The 20,627-nt window shown below is 33.6% G+C and overlaps 3 protein-coding genes across 3 annotated transcripts in view; 2 read left to right on the top strand and 1 right to left on the bottom strand.

The window, feature by feature from the left end:
- Positions 1-20,627, top strand: part of Sec5 (exocyst complex component secretory 5) — a 305,887-nt gene that overhangs the window by 167,181 nt on the left and 118,079 nt on the right. The gene's annotated exons all lie outside the window — the stretch shown is intronic.
- The window catches only part of Duox (dual oxidase), a 193,202-nt gene that overhangs the window by 136,405 nt on the left and 36,170 nt on the right, over positions 1-20,627 (bottom strand). The window lies entirely within an intron of this gene.
- On the top strand, positions 68-3,256 carry LOC145317149 (uncharacterized). The gene is made up of 2 exons (XM_080158080.1): positions 68-671; positions 1,711-3,256. Exons 1-2 carry the CDS (start codon positions 200-202, stop codon positions 3,150-3,152), a joined length of 1,914 nt encoding a protein of 637 aa, XP_080014206.1. The 5' UTR covers positions 68-199; the 3' UTR covers positions 3,153-3,256.

Raw genomic sequence — 20,627 nt, 5'->3', positions numbered from 1 at the left:
CCTTTGTAGTTTACTAGTAAATTTACTCAACATAAAAAAATGTGTTCCAAATTTTGATTCCTTCATACCTTAAACAGATTAGGGTAGACTATACAATTAAATCTTAGAGTGGGGAAGTCTTGCAAACTACAATATTGAAGTAAAACCAATTGGTAAGGGGTCAAAGAATAAAACAAGATTACAACTATATGAGGCGTTGATGGGACAGGACCGGTATAAGATAAATGTGCGCTGGGAAATCAGATTTCATCAAAACTCCCTTGTGCCAAGATTGTCTTTGCGCGCCACCAATGTTCCAATGGCTATTTTGGAGACCAACAGCAGCATGCGTAGCCACGCGCCCCAAACAATGGAACTTGATTCAATCCCTTTAGTGCATTACAAAGTAGCAGAGCCGCCAATGTTTATGAAGTCATGGCTAGTGAATCCTGTAGTTTTCACAAGTAATCCATCAGAGGATAATTACAGAGCCATAGGCTATCAAATAAATAATCATGTAACCACAAGAGTTGTCACAGATACCAGTCTGGAAGCTGGGGATTTAGCTCGGGTGGCGTCTGAACCTGACAAATATCTCAACCAAAGGAGATTCCAGAAGCAGGTTGCAAAGGCCAGAGTCCACACCACATCTCCCCCACCCCCACCTGCTGAACTAGCATCTAAAACATCAGGTAGGATAAGTAAATACGGACCAAGGTTTCAGTTGAAAGAAATAATTAATATTGATGATGAATTTGTTGAATATTCAGGATTGTCTCTTGCAACTGAAACCTGGTCATCCTATAGAACTGCATTTAGGTCATTCAAACATTTTTGTCAGTCTAACAAAGTTGTCTGTACGTTTCCTGTCCAGGCCAAAGTGTTGATTAGATATGTTAAATATTTGGCCAATGTTAGGCAAATAAGATTAGGTACAATAGTACAGTACCTAGCAGGCCTGAAAAAGTTTCATGAATTGGAATTTCATACTACATCTAGTTTTAGTAATGAAATGCTAAAGATAACTCTAAAAGGAATTGAAAATTATCAAAAATGTGAACAGATTCCCCCCAAACCTAGAAGAGCATTCACGTTTTCAGTGCTCAGGTTATTTGGTCATAGAATGGGGTTGATCAATCTTGAATGGGAGTTGGGACAAGTTATCTGGGTCATAATTCTTATTGGATTTTGGGGATCAGTAAGATTAGGCGCCCTAGTAGTAGGCAAAAATGGACCAGATTTGATCAAATGTCCCAGGATCTGTCATATAAATATCATAGATGACAATCATATCATACTTCAGTTAGGTCTACCCAAAGATGGTACTCCAGCTGAAAAAGTACACATATATAGATTTGACAACCCTATGTATTGTCCTATAACCCAACTTAAAACCTTATTGCAACACAGAACACCTGTACACAAGCATGATTTCATTTTTGTTAAGCCTGATGGTTGCTTAATCACTGGGGCTGAAGTGAATCAAATACTACAGAGTGTTTTAGACCCTTCAAAAATAAATACCTTGGGCTATTTTAGAGGACATTCCCTTAGAGCAGGGTTGCCAAGCACTATGGCTATGCACCCAAAATTGTTTAGTAAGGCAGAAATAAAATTGTCAGGAAGATGGGCATCTGATGCAGTTGACAGATATTGTAGACTGACGGGTGACACCAATAAAAAGACAATTAATAAACTACACAATATATTTAACAAAAATTAATATTTTAGGTGCTACCTGGAATGGAGCACAACTGACTCCTCAAGCCGCTGCTGATACAGAAAAAGAGGTCCAAGAACTAGACCGCATTGAAGGAGCCTGTCAACTGAATAATGGCGGTAATGACGCCGTTAACATGTGGAATTTGAATGCAGGTGGTCCAGCTAAGGGTTATGCACCACCCCCTGCCATAATAGGTGTACCTAAGCAACCAGAAAGATGTACCAATATTCCACTGGGCGGGAACTCTGATAAACACTACCCAGCACCAGATAAATCATACATCTATCCCAGAGGTACCCATTATGTACAAATACTTCAAGATGAACCAATAATTGAATATATTCGGGATGAAGCTGGGTACATACAGCCAACAATGACTCTGGAACAAGCCCAGAAAACTTTTAATCTAACACAAGGACAACTTGAAGAGTGTTTCTATGCCATGTCTGAACATGATACACTTCATATATGCAGAACCATGCTGATTTGTGACATTTTGATCAATGAAATGAGTCTAAGACATAAAGTAACCAGAGGTGAAAGCAAATCTGGTGTCCTGACAAAGAATGCCCTAGAACTAAAGGAAACCAAACAAATAAAAGGCGGACCGGATAATCGGTGCAACGAATTACACCAACGGTTGTTTGAAACCGCAACTCTGGAAGGACCCAATGAAACATGGGCCCAAATGTTTACCAAGTACAAAGGTGTACACAAGCCCCACAATGGTTTAAACCTCTCTGCATTTGGCTTCACAGATACCCTAGACGACAATACATGGCGCCATTTGTTCAATCCTGGTTATCCTTTGACCCTAACTGCACTCCGTGAGGCTAACAACCTGGGTAGAGGAGAGGCAGCCTACAAACTCACTCAAAAAATGGGTGAACCATTGATCGTGTCCCACCAAAACTCTAAAAACCCAACTACCATGACTGAGGTATTTGACTGTTGGGAAATGTACAAAGTAGCAAAGATGTTGATTTGCCCAGTGGACTACTCCGCTGTCATTATAAACAAAACTCTGGCTGTAAAGTACAACTGGCTCCAACATCTGCCCAAGAAATATAATGTACCTGAAATTGTAATCAGAATCTTAGACAGGTGTCTGATTGAAAATGCAAAGAATTATGCAAATAGAAAAAACCCAATGTCAGAGTCAGCTGTGTCAAAGGTAGTAGAAGCTGTGGTGAGAGATGTTTCAAAGGGTGCTGTACTAGCAGATCCTGCCATGCATTCAACCAGCAACATCAGTAAAAGCTACCTGACAGTCAATAGTACTTGGAGACCCTGTAAGCATTTCAATAGCATGCATGGATGCTCCAAGGCTGAAGTAGGAGGGGAGTGCCCAGGGGGCTACCAACACAAATGTGGCTGGATTGAGAATAACCAGTACTGTGGAGGTCCTCATGGCAAACACAATCACAGAAAAGAACAAACAAAAAAATAATAATTACCTATGAACTATGTGTTAATGAAAATTATCTGTGTTAATGAAAATTATCTGTGTTAATGAAAATTATCTGTGTTAATATTAGTCTTGTCATATTTTTGTTTTTTGGAAATAAAACATTAGGCCTAACAAATCAATATTCCTTCTTAGTTAGACTAGAGTGCTCTATAATTACTTTGTCCTTGTCAAACATTATAATGATATATTACTCTAAATTTTAGATAAGTGGGCCAGACCAAAGTTTGAAAGGGTTAATAGCTGGGTAAGTTCACAATTCACCGATAAGGTAAGCAAACCTGAGTTGCCAACAAAACCGTTGAAGAATGTTGAAGTACCAATATTGGAGGATTACTCCAAAAATCCTAATGAAGAATTCTGGAAACATTTTCCTAAAGTAGATATTCCAGATTCAATGGAGGGCGAAACTCCAATTGATGTAGCCAAGTTTGAGAAATTATATTTAAGTGTCAAAGAAAAACTTACAGATTATGAAATTGACCTCATTGAAAAAGTTATTTATGACCTTAAAATGGGAGCTGATGCTTTTATTAATGAATCACTGATTTCTAGCCTAAATGTTGAAAACTCAAAATCAATGTACAAAAAATCTGTAGCTGTAGGCTACACAGACCAATTATGTACTTGGTTAAAACAGGGCTTTGTTGCTGGTCCATTTGATGAGGATAAGTTGCCAATTGATAATGTAAGGATAAATCAGCTTTTTGCTCTTGAACAAAAAGATAAGTTTCGCCCCATCTTAAACTTAAGTTATCCACCAGGTAATTCATTTAATGGTGCAGTAGAGGAAGATAAACTCCCTAAGGTTTCAATGTCCTCTCATAAAAATATTGCTAAAACAATTACTGAAGCAAAAGGAATGGCTATCTTATCTAAGATTGATCATCAATCAGCCTATAAACTAATTCCTGCCAAGCATGATCAGTTGTATCTCCAGGGATTTTCCTGGTTAGGCAAAGTATTTATAGAAAAGCGAATGGTATTTGGCAGTAAACCAGCTGTTCCTTCTTATGATAATTTCCATGAAGCACTTGCTATATTGGTTCGAGTATTAGCTGAAACACCTAAGAGCCAGGAGGAAAGAACCTTAGATGACATGATGATTATAGCTAAGTTTAAGAAATTGCATGATAGATTTGTTTCAACTTACCTTAGTATAGCTGAAGATTTAAATATACCCCTTGCTAGCTTTGAGGAGGGAAAAGCATTCATAAATCAAACAGAAGGTACTCTTTTAGGAGTAATCTACAATGGTAAGGACATGACATGGAAGCTTCCAATAGATAAAATCGAGACATATTTATTTGAACTCAAGACATTGCGAGACAAATTGATTTTGTCATTGAAGGATCTTCAAAAGATCAATGGAATAACTAACTTTGTAACTATTCTATGCCCTGATATGAAGTTTTATAGAAATAACATTATCACAGAAATGAAAAGGGCTTATCATGATGGATTTGTATCACTCAGTTGTGTTGCAAGACAAACAATTGATATCTGGCTTAACATGATTGCAGATACAAAATTACCAATGTCAATACCAGTAAACCATGACTATGTCGAGAATCAAATGATTACATTCTACACTTCAACTGCAACACGTGTTGAAAACAATGGAGGTGTTGCATGCTCTCTCTATGAATTAAATGGTGAGGAAAAGGATAATATGGCATTTGCTAACATTACTGTAGAATTGCTTAATGCAGCAAAAACACTTCCAGCTAAACATAAGTACTCATTGTTAAACACTTTAGCGTGGATTTTACCATTAACAACTTATCCAGAGATATGTATGGGAAAAAAGGTTCTAATTGAATGTGATAATACAAATGCAATTTTCAACTGGATGAGAGGACGTTCAAGGCATTGCTCACTAACAAGTACACTCCTCACAGCAATTCATGAATTAACTTTGTTCCTTGACTGTAAACTAATTGTAAGACACAGATCCAAAAATTCATCAACATCTGCAATGTTTACTGAAATTCTAACACATGGAACACCATCCAACATATACATATTGGAATTAAAGAAAAAAGATATAAAAACTGGATGGACAAAGGCCTTAAATGATTGGGTTAAAAATCCAGAACTACAGGAAAATTTGGGAAGACTAGTAATCAGGGATTTACAGCTTCTAATAAAGAACCCTTAATTTGGCATGTAACCCTTATTTTTGGGCAATCAAAAGGCTGGGGGCACGAAACACAAGGCACATAGATCTAGACATGACAATTATAGATTAGCATTTACTTTAGGAAAGGTCTATTAGGTTGACCATTAGTCAAAAGTAAAGTCTAATAAGTAAAGAATTGTGTAATGGGTCATGTCAGATCAATGAGACGAATAAGCTAATCGTCTAAGCAGGTTTTGCCCCCAACTGATGTAAATTACAAAACATGCCAAAACAGGGTCTATACTTTCTATTTAGGTACAAAGGAGTCTTAAAGAGCAGGGTAAATAGGGTCCCTAGCTCAATGGGCATGAAATGGTCATTGAATAGGGGGCCTAAACCCTGCTCATAAAAGACTCCGACGATTTTGTTTGATAAAAAATATGTTAAATTTAGCGGGAAAAACTCTGATTGATCATAGATAAAAAATACGTTAACTGTGGCGGGAACTTATGCCGGGAAAACCATGGCCGGAACGCTATGCACGTAAATACGCGGGCACAATCGAGCGCCCGCATGAGAGGGAAAACATAAAGGGGGCGGGGAAAAGGGGGTTGTTGGTCAGATGGGAGGGGAAAGGGGTGAACAATACAGTAAAAATCCTGCATATAAATAGACTAAAATCTTAAAGCTTCTTCAGTCAACGGAAGAAAGAAGCAAGAAGATTTCAGAAGAAGTGGCCAACAGGACTGACAATCCAAGACCTTAGTCGGCAAGGATGCCACTAAGCCATCAGTACACAGCGCCAAGAATTCCAACAATAGTTTTGATTTACATTGGGGGGTAGGGTAAAAATTACAAAGACTAACCTTTTTAGGTTAAGTACAGTGTAATTAAAAATTGAGATATTCTTTTATTTTCAGAATAATTGTTTTAAAACACCCACCCACCCACCCAAAAGACATCAACTGTCGGATATGCCTGACACTAGAATCAGGTAATCCAATAGTTGCTGATCTAGTACCACAAAGTGGGCAATCAAAAGGCTGGGGGCACGAAACACAAGGCACATAGATCTAGACATGACAATTATAGATTAGCATTTACTTTAGGAAAGGTCTATTAGGTTGACCATTAGTCAAAAGTAAAGTCTAATAAGTAAAGAATTGTGTAATGGGTCATGTCAGATCAATGAGACGAATAAGCTAATCGTCTAAGCAGGTTTTGCCCCCAACTGATGTAAATTACAAAACATGCCAAAACAGGGTCTATACTTTCTATTTAGGTACAAAGGAGTCTTAAAGAGCAGGGTAAATAGGGTCCCAAGTCATTTAATGAAAACATTATAGTAGAAAACGCCAATGCTATCGATATATTGATAAATATGATCAAATACTATATATAGCTGTCCTAAATGGAGAAATTAAAAAAAATGCACTTTTGAGCCAAAATGGGTACACATTTTGGCCGATAATAAGGCCGGATTATTCCTTCACTGTGTTTTTATTGGTCCAATTTGCATTCCATTGCAAAAAACGCGATATTGGGTTTGTTTAAATATTCAATTAATTAGGTTTTTTCAAGAATTTCATGCGTGGGAAAATTTTTCGAACGTGGGAACCATTTAATTTTCATTTAAATGGTACATATGTTTTTCATTTAATTTCATTTTTAGGACCCGTGAGAAAATTTTTTTATCGTGAGAACCATTTAATTTTCATTGAATTTCATTTTTTGGAAGTGTGGGAAAAAATGGGAGAAAAAATATGTTTTAGTATAAAGAAATGTTCTATCAGTTTCAAACCTTTTTCATTCTATAGATCATACTGACTTTGGAAAAACTGTCAGACCGATTTTTGAAATTCAATCTGTGAAAACAGATATTCAAGTTTTAATTTTTTGTTTTGAAAGTATTATTTTACATGTATTGACGCCATCTTGGATTATGATAATTTTTTTTTTGTTAGAAGATTTTTTTTCTAAAATATTTTTAAAAAATTAACTTTTTACAATAAAAAAATCTTTGAACTTAAATTGACCAATAATTCAAAGATTTTTTCTCTTTGATTTGGAAGATTTTTTATGATTTTTATTTTTAATGTCAAATAAAAACACAACAGTGAAAAAAATGAAAATTAAATGAAAAAACGTTTTATGATTTTATTCAAGAAATTATTTGCTAACATCACCTTTTTGTTGCAATAGAATGTTATTTAAGCAAACAAAATTTAGCATAAATGGATATTTAAATCCCTCGGTATTAAATGATGAGCTAACGCTCGATCATTTAATACCTTGGGATTTAAATATCCATTTATGCTAAATTTTGTTTGCTTAAATAACTCATTGTAGAATTTTTGATCAGCTATATTGAAATCTAAGTTTGGCTATCAATAGAAAAAAAATGTGTGCAAAAAAAATAATTTTGTCATGCCATCGTTCATTGATTTGCAACTGGTACATTTTTAAAAGCGAAGCTTTTCTATAATTAGGGTCGGTCCGTCCGTCCGTACGTCCGTCCGTACGTCCGTCCGTCCGTACGTCCGTCCGAGATAGATAGCTTTTATTCATTAATTTAGGCATGTTAGAATTGTCCTATCGATTTCAAACTTTGCATGATGGATCCTGTAGTAGTTTGGTACGATTTAGAAAGTGTAGCAACTCTATAATCATTACCAGAATGTCCGTACGTCCATTTTAAACATGTCGATTTTTTTACTTTTTTAACAACAAAATTTTAAGTGATCTAATTATCCGTTTGATCTGATTTTTGGTATATTGATTTCTGGGACAACAAAGAACAATATTATAAGCGAAGCAACTCTATAATCAAGACTTAAAAATGTAAGTATGTCTATAAACATTATCCTGTATCAAGAGTTTTTCAACAAATATACTAACAATTTGTTTCCATTCTTATACCTTTAAGGTTCTGATTATTCAATTCAGACACTATACAAGTGTTAATGTCCGTTTGTCCTACCGTTTCAGTGCTTCGCTTTTATGGATGTTGTCATCCTTGTTTTGTTCACATCTCCACCCCTTGTTGGGAGACTAACCAAGAATAAAGGGATGCGTTGATGTTCAAAAAATATAATTAATTTTTAAAATTGTATGTTTTTCAATGTATAAAGCTAAAATATCTATTCGCGCTTAAGAGTGTGTTATAAAAAATGGGATTTAGTTAAATTGTGTGTGTAATAGGCAGCGCAGAATTTTTTCTTATTTTTAATCTTTAAAAAATATTCGAATAGGAAATTTAATCATAATTTGAAATAAGAATAAAGGGAAAAATTTTCAATAAGCTAAAAAGTATCTTGACCAAGAAAGAAATTCGTTGTCTATTGTTCTTGTCTTAAAATTACTTTTTTTTAATTATGAAGGTTTGGCAAGCTACGTTTTTATAAAGCTAAACGGATGGAAAGACAGACAGACAGACAAGACAGAAGTGATTAGAAGCAATGATTAGTTTAAGCACATGATCAATTCAGGGATCTAAAGGGATAAGTCAATGGCCAATAAATTAATGTACATCCCTAATGGTGAAACACAAAAATACCTCTTCTGAAGATTACAATTCGTGATTGAAACGATCGGACACTCAACTTAATAAACCAACCAATCAAAATTCAATAAAAATTTCCAAAGTATCTCTGTACTGCATTACTCATAATAATAATCGACTTAAAAATAAATAATCGCACACACCTTTGGAATTTCTAGTATTTTACATAATTACATAATAAGTCGGATTTAAATCAAATCAAGTACTTTCAATTTTAATCAAAGTTTTATGCATTCGTTGCGTAACTTTAATCTTAAAATATTAACACACACGCGACGTATTCAAAGATAAGAAAATGAAAATGTAGGATAGTGTACGTAAGATTAGATATTACAGAGATATTTTTGGATAAGAAAAAATAAATAGATTGATGAACATCCACAATGATGATAAACAAAAATACCTAATAATAATTCTATACACTAAGATTATTGGTTGAAACGTTTTGCCAGAGATGGTTATAACCAACCAATCAAGATTCAATGATTATCAAATTACAGACTAACAAACAAGAAACACTTGTAGTTTAAAGAATATGGACTTTTTATGATGTTCTGAATTTTAATTTCCAAAAGTGTACGCAGTTTCCGCGGTGTTTCCTCATCCTATCTCAATATTTACTACTAGCTAAAAAAGCTTCAAATTTAAAAAAAAATAAAAATTTTGAAAGTTTTAAACACCGTGGAAACTCCGTAAACATTTGGAAATTAATATTCAGCACATCCTTTTTCTTCTCACCTTCTCACCTTCTCACCAGTACGCCAGGTAGACTATTGTCCGTCTGGTACCAGCCTCCAAATGAACTTTCTCCACTTGTCTCGGTCTCTGGCTAGTCTCTTGACTTTTTCAAAATCTCCTATTTTTCTACTGGTTATCTCTCTGATTTGGTCAATCCATCTTTTTCTTGGTCTCCCTCTTGGTCTTTTTTCAGTAGGTTTCCATTCTAAAATTCTCTTAACATCTCTATTCTCGTCCATTCTAATAATATGTCCAAACCATCTTAGTTGACTTTTTTCAATGATAGAAAGAATGGAATTAACTTTCAGAGCTGCTCTGATGTCATCATTTCTCTTTCTATCTCTTCTTGTGACACCATAAATTAGTCGCAAGATTCTCATTTCTGCAGCTTGAATCTTGCTTTGTAGACGTTTGGTTAAAGTCCAGGTCTCACAAGCATAAAGCAACACAGGGCGTAGTATGGTTTTGTAAATACACACTTTAACATCTTTGGGTATTGACTTTTCTTTCAATAACGGATACAGGCAGTTCAGATTCTTTGAAAATTTTGCAATTCTGTTGTTTATTTCATCTTCAATTAAATGTATTACCATTTAACACAATATCACCTTCCTCAGGGCATCTACCAACCTTCATTACTTCTGTCTTTTTATAATTGAGCTTCAGTCCAGCAGCAGTAAGTTCTCTGTCCCATGTGCTCATGACCTCCTGCAGCTTTTGCATACTATCCGCAGTCTGGCCAACATCATCAGCATAACCAAGCTTCTCCAGTTTGAAATTTTCTTGTTCAATCTTGAGAATCACAGTGTTCATGTATACAATGAACAATAGTGGTGATAAAACTGAGCCTTGGCGAACTCCTGTGTTGACTGTGAAGTAGATGGTCCCACCAATTACAGTGCTTCTCTGATTAAGGTAAGTACTTTTGATAGCTTTAAGAAGTTGATTGTCAATACCTGAAGAGAAGAGCACTTTCCATATTTTCTCTCTTGGGACTCGATCAAATGCTTTCTCCAGGTCAAGAAAGCAAATATATTGATTTATATCATGCTCCCAGCTTTTGTCTAGGAACAACCTGAGGGCAGCTATTTGGTCAATGGTACCCCTTCCAGGCCGGAAACCACACTGGCTTTCAGAAAGTAGTTCCTCTACTTCTGCTCGCAGTCTCATTTCAAGGACTCTTTCATAAAGCTTTCCAGCATGGCTCATTAAAGATATGCCGCGATGGTTGGCACAATCAAGTGGATCTCCCTTATTCTTGAAGATTGGGCAGATGATTGACTGATTCCATTCTTCAGGAACTGTACCTGTGTTCCAAGTAAGATTCATTAGATCTAGTAACAGGTTTTTCAGGGGTTGGCCACCTGCTTTAAGAGTTTCTATTGGTATGAGGTCTGGTCCAGCAGCTTTGTTAGACTTGGTAAGCCTAATTGCCTTCTCTAACTCCTCCATAGTTATTGGATGATTTAAGTTGTTAATGAGTTGATCACTTTCATCATTGTCTTCATGATCATCCTCGTTCTCCATCTCCTCATTTTCAACATTCAACAGATCTTCAAAGTATTCCACCCAACGGGCAGCAACATTTTCTTGACCTGTTATCATTTCAACATCCTTATCTTTGATTGTTGCATTTTTTGGTTTGTCATCTGACCTGTTTTTGTAGTTTTTTGACATGCTGTAGATAAGTTTTCTTGTGCCTTTTAAGTCAGCTTCTAGGTCTTCACCTATTTTTGACCACATGTCAGTTTTTGCTTTTTTCTTGGCATAGTACACAGTTTTTCTTTGGTTGACATAAGTTTCTCTACTTTCAGGAGTGCGTTCTTTAAGCCATTTTCTGAAGAGCAGTTTTTTCTTTTCAACCTCAGCTTTGACTTCTTCTGTCCACCAGCCTGTTTTCTTCTTTTTAGTTTTACCAACATTTTTCATGCCAATAATATTTTCTTGGATGTCCTGGATATGATCTCGAAGATTCTTCCAGTACTCTTCAACATCCTCAGATTTAATAGATTCAGCATTTTCACGTAGAGATTGTTGGATTTCTTGTTCTGCTTCTTTGATGTTTTCAATTTTCACTCTCTTTCTCACCATTGACTTTTCCTTTTTGGGCAGATGAATCTTCATCTTAGCTTTCACCAGTCTGTGGTCCGAGTCAAGTGATTCAGAGGGAATAGCCTTTACATCTTTGATAGTTGATTTTCTTGTAGTCAGAACAAAATCAATTTGTGTTTTTAAATCATAGCATCCGAGTTGACTATTATATCTATACCAGGTATATTGGTGAGATTCTTGGTGTTTAAAGAAAGTATTCATTATAGAGAGACTGTTTCTGACACAGAAGTCAATAAGTGTTTCTCCTTCTTCATTTCTCTCACCCACTCCAAAGTCACCAATCACATTTTCAACTCTATCACATCCAACATGACCATTTAGGTCACCAATGATATTTATCTCACTCTCTGTGGGAAGTGAGTCAAAAGTATCCTGAAGATCATTGTAGAAAGCTTCCTTTTCTTCTTGAGGTCGTCCTTGCTGTGGTGCATAGGCTTGAATAAAGGAAACTTTGTATGATTGTAAATTTAGTGTGAGGGCTATAATTCTATTATTCACATAGATCACCCTTTCTACATATTTGCATATGTCAGGGTGCAGGATTATAGCAACTCCATGTCTTGTACTTGCTTGGTCACCAGAATAAAATAGCTCAATATCTTCATGTAGGTTTCTGTGTCCATTTCCACTAAATCTTGTTTCAGCAAGTCCAATTAATTTTAGGTTTCTTTCCGTCATAGTATGTACAATCTCCTCTGCCTTATCCTTGAGGGTTCCAATGTTAATAGTTCCAAAATACATGTAGTCAAAAGTCCGGGTCCGTTCCAAGTTCGTCATCCTGTGGGTCTGTCCATTGTTTCGAGGCTGGTTGCGTAGTTCTTGAGCATAGGGTTATCCACTGCTGGCTTGCTAGACCTATCACAGCTTCACGGCCATCGTCGGTTGGTTATCCAGGGTGCGCCAGGCTTGGAGGTGATGGTCCGATTTTACACCTTTTTATAAAACTTATTATGCAGGCTAGGGTTAATCAGGTTAACGTGGTCATTTCAATTTGCATTTTTAGTGAATATCTCCTTACAATATATTAGTTCATCCATTTAACACAAGTATATAAATCTTTTTCAACCCGCCCACACACAAACACACTCACACAAACACTTAAACACACACACAAACATACCCTTGTTCAATGTTTTAGTGTTAAAAAAAGTCAGTATTCTTAGCATTATAGAATTTACCTAATCAGTTTTAAATTGGTTTGTACTTTTAAGTTTTTGCATATTAAAAAATGTATTTACTTAGTCAAGAAATTGTTGAACCAAACTAAAAAAATGGAATCGTATCGTATTATAGATAATTTTATAGAATTATTGCATTCTTTATTGGCCTAGCCTTCGCCCCCCACGGAGTCAACAAAACAAGACTTAATTAATGCGATAAACAAGTATAAGATTTTTTTACTTTTATAAAAAATATTTCATTGAATAATTTCTTTTTACAAAGAGAGGAGTAGGTTTCTGGTAGAATCCGTAAAGGTGTGTGTTTTAAGGCTTAAAAATAGTAGTAGAACGATAATATTCAATAATTATGTTTATTTCTTATTGAAAAGAACTATAGACAAAAAAAAATTTTAACACTTAACATAAATTTTTATCGTTCTACTACTGTTTTTTTTACTTATAACACATAACCGTTACGGATTTTACCAGAAACCTACCCCTCTCTTTTTCAAGGAACTACCTACTTGTTTAAGAAAAAAAATTACATTGATAAATCAATTACCGCCCTTTTCCACATTTTTTTTCAATTTTAAATGTTTTGTGTGTGTGTGTGTGTGTGTGTGTGTCAGTGTGTGTGTGTGTTATTCCAACTGTTTTGTAAGTTACCATTTACCATTTAGTGTGCTCAAAAATATGTGTGTGGGTATTGTGTGTGTGTGAGTGCGTGTGTTTATGTGTGTTTGTGTGTTAAGATTTAAAAGGTCAAATCTGGTAGATGTAGAGGAGAGGAAATGCAGTAAAGACCTAAAATGTTTGGGTGGGGTCTTTTTTACAAGCGCAACGACTCCATTCCATATTCATTCCGTTTACCTGTCTGTCTTATATATTTATATTGATGTTATAATGAAAATAAACAACAAACTCATAAATAAACACCTGGAATAAGACAATGAACAATAAATTTATAACCATCCCAAATGATGATAAACAAAATCACTACATGAACACTATTAATTATTAACAATGAACAATAAATAGATGTAGATTGTACTGCACACCCAATTATAAATAACAAAATTAAATAGGCTGAGAATTTTAAATGTAGTTAGTTTAACAGTTTAACAGTTAACATTTAATCAAAGTTACCAAAGTTGTTAAGCCTACAAATGAGAGAACGTGAATAGTTTACAGTCAAATTAGCCCTACCTCCAATACAACGTTTATTGCCAGTAGAAAGAAAGACATAAATGACACATTGTGTAGAATCCTTGCTTAAAAATAATAATTTGTTACAATTTATTATTAAAGCGTATTATTATCAAACTTCCTCCCTATACACTATACAGTAAAACATATTCTTTAGGAAGGCAAAATGGTGATACAAAATTTGTATTTTAAAAAGCGAAGCTTTTCTATAATTAGGGTTAGTCCGTCCGTCCGTGACGTATAGCTTTTTTCGTTAATTTAGGCACGTTAGAATTGTCCTATCGATTTTGGTGATTCCTTTAGTAGTTAGGTACAATTTAGAAAGCGTAGCAACTCTATAATCGTTACCAGAATGGCCGTACGTCCATTTTAAACATGTTAATTTTTTCACTTTTTTAACAGCAAATTTTTATATGATCTAATTATCAGATTGATCTGATTTTTGGTATACTGATTCCTGGGATAACAAAGTACAATATTATAAGCGAAACAACTCTATAATCAAGTCCTAAAAGTGTAAGTATGTCCCTAAACATTATCCTGCATGAAGCAATTTTTCAACAAATTTACTTACAATTTTGCTTCGACTCTTATACATTTATCTTTTTATTTACAAAATCTTTATACATATAAAAAAATTATGTCCTTTTTAAAACTTTATTGTTATCTTTTAATCACCTCTTTTCTTGGTATTTTTAGCGGATTCTAATTTAGATGAAAACAATGATTCATTTTTTTGGGCCTTTTCCTAAATACTAGGTTAATAGGGGGCGGGGGGGGGGGGATTCTATATGTTCCGGTAAATTTGGATGTTTCTGTTAACCTGCAAATAAATTATGAAAGGGCGTTTTAGAATAATAGAGATAAATTCATTTAACCCCAATTATGATAAACAAACTTATTATTTTGGACACTGTTACTTTGTACAAACCAATCATTTAGAATTCAACCTATCTCTTTATTCATCGGCTTATTATTCATTCCCATATAAACAACCCCTTAAATAGTGGATGTAAATATTCATTTATTTCCCGGAGGTAGTCATTTATTTCCCGGAGGTAGTCATTTTTAGAAGATTTTAAATTTTTTTTGGAAGATTTTAGAATTTTTATTAATTATTAAAAGAAACTTGATATCAGGGATATAAATGATCATAGCCGGGAAATAAATGAAAATTAAAAACCAAAATTAAACCACATTTAAGCATAAAAAAATGAGTTTTTTGTTTAAATGAGAATGATATTCCTCTCCAGTTTTTTGTTTAGGAATGAATATTTCTATCGGTCCATCATTTATTCCCTCGGGTAAGAAATATTCATTCCTAAACAAAAAACTGGATAGGAATACCCCATTTACTACTTTTAAGTTATGTTATACCGAGTCTCTTAATAGGGACATAATTGTTCTTGTTAATAAAGTTTAAGATGACAGTAAAAAACATATTAAATATAACATCAACGTAAAAACATACATATTTAATCATAATATTGCAAAGATAAACAGATAAATAAATTTTAGAAATTAATCAAAGAATTATTTCAAGATTATAATAATAAACTGTATAAAAATATTTTCTTCTGAATTCTACATGAAAAATTAGGTTAAATGCCTCAGAACCCTCCAAGGGTCAGTCAAGATTTTTTTATGCAGGTTTCTTTTGTATAATTATCAGGGAAATTTGTTTGTATTAGTCCAGGGCATGTTTTGCCCTATTTTCTTAAGTTGTAAATCACCACCCTCTCCCATAGAGGATATATGACCAATACCATAAAATGAATGCAATAAATAATTTAACTATCATTGCAACGCTGAAGAAAACAGAAAAATTGAAAAAGGGGGGGGATACACCCCCTCAATATTACCAATGATTACCAAATTAAGGCCTAGAAGAATCCTGTGTCTTACCAGAAGCGTAGCTTCTCTATAATCAACAAAAATAAATTATTTTATTTTTAAACATCAATATCTACGTATATTGTTTATCGGTAGAAAAAAAGTTGGCAAATTCTCAAAAAGCATTTTATATTTTTGTTTCAAAACTCAAAAAAAATGCACTAAATTGCATTTTTAGCTTACCCTATCCACAATGTAAGCTAAAAACAAGATAAGCTTGCAATATTATGACAGCGTATTTACATTCTATTTGACATGATACGTTTCTTATCTTTTAAAACAAAGTAGTTGTGTATGTTGGTTCAGTAAGATCTCGATAATAGAAATTTTTCCAATTTTTAGTATTAATAAAATCACACATCGAACTATTTAAAAAAAAAGGCTTAGTATATTTGTGAGTTAAATGCTTAATCAACGCCCCTACAAGCTAGGGGGACTGAAACTTTCTATCCTTTTAAATAACATAGAGTGATCAACACAGTTTAATTTAACATGTTATTTTTATTTTATAAGTCTAATACACAGTGTTTCATGTTAAAAACAATCTTCAGTTGGTTATAAATAAAAAGACATGATATGATGCCTTATTGAGCATAAATTTTATACTATAGTAAGTAGTAAGGTTTTCTGTCAGTCCTTTACAATTTCGCTTGTTAATAAACCGATTTAGTTTTCCATTAGGTTTTGGGGTATGTAAGTCTTGGGATGGTTTTGGGGATTTTAATAGCCATCCCTTACCTAGGTGAAAAGGACACAATCGATATTTTTAAATAAGCAGAATTCAAATTTAAGCTTACAATGTTGACAGGGTACATAAAAGTTCCCAATATAATTCTTTTCTAGATTTATATTTGAACCAAAGTACAATTAACCCGAGGCTAGTTATCTAATTTAGATTTCTGGCGCTTCATTTAGAGATGTTTCTTGTTCAGTTCATTTGGAACCTTAACAAGCACCCCCCTCGCATTTATTTGAACATATTACAAGTATTACAATAATTGAGGCAGGTTAATTACACTTTTTGGATTACTAGTTTCTTAATACTAAAAATCTAACGCCTTTAGACAATGGCCGATATGATAAAAAATGCTCTTTGATGTATTAAAAATATATTTAAAAATCTAGCAGTTACGCCCTTAGATAGGCACTCTAGATAGTTCATATTCTCGAACCTATGAGAAGCTTTACTGTAAAGGAGAACCATATAGTTCTAGCGTTTAGTAAAATCCTTCGTTACTTATAGACAGATAAACATCCTGTTACTTGTATAGAAGAAAAATTAATAAAAAGTAATATATTTGAATTTCCATCAAGGCAATATTAAATGGCTGACAGACCCTTATTAAGAAAAGGATGCTAATTAGTATTTAATTTAGAAAGGTTCTTGTATGGAAGTGGGGTGAATAAAGGTGCAACTGAAAAAAAAGGATACTGATTATAATAAAACATAAATCTGAAATATTAAGATATATATTTTGTTTCATTTATAACATAGTAGATATCTAATTTAATCTAATGAAAAGATTTGTTATTACCTAGCTAGGATATAATTATTTTCTAAGACGAAGATAAAATTCCACTAAAAAGCACAGATTAATCTGCCAAATGATATCCCATTTCAGGGAAAGACAGTTTAAGAAAATGTGAGATTCTTATACGAAAATAGTTTTAAAATTATTGGTTAAAAGTTTGGAACCAACCAACTATGTTTCAATGAAATTACCCAAAGTTTTTAATCTAATGACCAAGATAACGCGGTATTAAACCTTTGGTTACCAGTATAATTTAATTACAGTCCAATGTCCCCTCCCTTATCGCATAATGTTAATATTCAGTCAAATAATATGGCGACAGAGACGCATAAGAGGTCGTCGACTTCTCCACCCTTTTTTATTGCAAGCACGATCTTTCAAAAAATATTTTTTGAGGAGGACCAAATAATTACATCGAGTTACATGTAAAAAAAAGTTTTGTAATAAAAAGGTTCCAACTGCTGCTAGGTTTAGTGCCTGACTAGTTCTGGCTTAACACTTAGTCCTCCATTTGTCATTAGATGGTTTTAGGCTATTTTAATCCCCCAACCTTAGAAAACATACTCACAGAGCCATATATACCAAGTCTCTTATATATCATTAAATCAACTGATTTAAATGCCAATGCAGAAGACTCAAAGACAAAGGTCGTACAGCCAAAAAGCAAATTTAGTTAGAACAAAATAGTCAAAATAACTAGGATACCAATAAACCCTGGAAACCATGGGCATGCAGGACTCAACCTTAAAACTAATCCTGTATTTTCAATACTACATGCCAAGCTTAAGACTAAAGTCCTAATTAGCCTTGGTAATATTTTTAACAAGGATGACAACTTTCATAGTTTAGGAATAAAAAGTCTGAATTTAATGCTATTAGGAATAGATATTAGAAGGCAAAATTTATGACATTTTTACATCAAATGGCAATTTGCCGCAATTTTTACAATAATATGCTTACCAAGACTAAAAATATACACATAAAATAAATTACAATAACAAGATTATTTTTTCGACACTCTTTTTGGAGGCTATTGCTTAAGAGGTCTATAGAACCAAAAAAAAATGAAAAGAAATTATTTTTTTAAAATTACAATTGTAGGGGAGAAATTAAAAAAAAATTACCCTTATTAAAAAAATGCCAATAAAACAATTTAACCAATCGCTTCTCCTTTATTAAAAAGAAATCTACCAATCACAATTTAATCTTAACATTCTGAAATAATAACAAACCGAAATTATACAGAATCTTTGCTCTCAAAAAGACTTATTGCTAGGAGACAGGAGAACCATATTAAAATGCATTGCTATTCAATTTGTATAAGCACTACGGGTTAACTTAATTATCCATCTACACTCTTCTTTATTCAGTTTCTGTACGTCAGTACGTAAAAGATTATTTTTTTTTCAAATATGTATAATTACCCTCTAATAAGTAAGGGGGGGGGGGGGAAGTTTGTACAGTTATAGGAAATGAAATTCAGTATAAAAGTTTGGGAGGGCCGTGTGGGCTTGTTTTTATAGTTATCAACCTAATTCTTTTTGTAGGCTCTCTTATATGACTGGATGTACACATAAAACTTTGAAAATTGAATTTCGGCACTTTCCTTCTTGGGGCTTGTGGAGCACAAAAACCCCCCAAACGCTAAAAATATGAGTTCTGAGCTTATTTTTAAAGATATCAACCTGATTTTTTTAAAATAATACTTTTTTAACATAACTGAATCAACGAACCATTACAGATTTCATTTTGGGACTTTCATTCTAGGGACTTGTGGAGTAAAAGCCCCCCAAAAACTAAAAATATGCGTTCTGAGCTTATTTTTAAAGATATCAACCTGATTTTTTAAAATAATTCTTTTTTAACATAACTGAATCAACGAACCATTACAGATTTCATTTTGGGACTTTCCTTCTAGGGGCTTGTGGAGCAAAAGACCCCAAAAACACTAAAAATATGCGTTCTGAGCTTATTTTTAAAGATACCAACCTGATTTGTTTTTTTAAATAATACTTTTTTAACATAACTGAATCAACGAACCATTACAGATTTCATTTTAGGACTTTTCTTCTAGGGGCTTGTGGAGCAAAAGACCCCCAAAAACACTAAAAATATTGGTTCTGATCTTATTTTTAAAGATATCAACCTGATTTTTTTTATGGAAACTTTTTTAACATAGCCGAACTAAAGAACCATTACAGATTTAATTTTAGGACTTTGCCTCTAAAAGCAAAAGACCCCCAAAAACACTAAAATTATGAGTTCTGAGCTTATTTTTAAAGATATCAACCTGATTTTTTAAAGGAAATTTTTTGAACATAACCAAACTAGGGAACCATTACATATTTCATTTTGGGACTTTCCTTCTAGGGGCTTTTGGAGCAAAAGAACCACAAAACACTAAAAATATTAGTTCTAAAGTTATTTTTAAAGACATCAACCTGATTTTTTGAAATAATACTTCTTTAACATAACCAAACTAAGAAATCATTACAGATTTCATTTTCGGACTTTCCTTCTAGGGTCTACTGGAGCAAAAGACCCCCAAAACACTAAAAATATTAGTTCTGACCTTATTTTTAAAGATATCAACCTGATTTTTTTTAACATAACCGATCTTGGTAACTTTTACAGATTTCATTTAGGGACTTTCCTTCTAGAAGCTAGTGGGGCAAAAGACCCCCAAAAAGTATTATGTTAAAAAAAGTATTATTTTTAAAAAATCAGGTTGATATATTTAAAAATAAGCTCAGAACTTTTACTGTTTTTGGGGGTCTTTTGCTCCACAAATCACAAGAATAAAAGTCCCAAAATGAAATCTGTAATAGTTTGTTGATTCCGTTATGTAAAAAAAGTATTTTAAAAAAATTAGGTTGATATATTTAAAAATAAGCTCAGAACTCATATTTTTAGTGTTTTTGGGGGTCTTTTGCTCCACTAGACCCTAAAAGGAAAGTACAAAATTAAATCTGTAATGGTTCCTTAATTCAGGTATGTTAAGAAAGTTTGTTTTTTTTAAATCAGGTTGACATCTTTAAAATAAGCTCAGAACTCATATTTTTAGTGGTTTAAGGGTCGTTTGCTCCACAAGCCCCTAGAAGGAAAGTTCCAAAATGAAATCTGTAATGGTTT

Source organism: Acartia tonsa, chromosome 4 (assembly GCF_053477335.1).
Source record: "Acartia tonsa isolate MP-2025a chromosome 4, ASM5347733v1, whole genome shotgun sequence".
Taxonomy (NCBI): domain Eukaryota; kingdom Metazoa; phylum Arthropoda; class Copepoda; order Calanoida; family Acartiidae; genus Acartia; species Acartia tonsa.
This window is presented reverse-complemented; position numbering and strand designations above follow the sequence as displayed.

Excerpts from the sequence above, each read along its gene's own strand:
- LOC145317149 (XM_080158080.1), top strand. The coding sequence starts at position 200 with ATGGGACAGGACCGGTATAAGATAAATGTGCGCTGGGAAATCAGATTT. Across the intron at positions 672-1,710 it reads ACTAGCATCTAAAACATCAG|GTGCTACCTGGAATGGAGCA; the intron begins GTAGGATAAGTA and ends TTAATATTTTAG.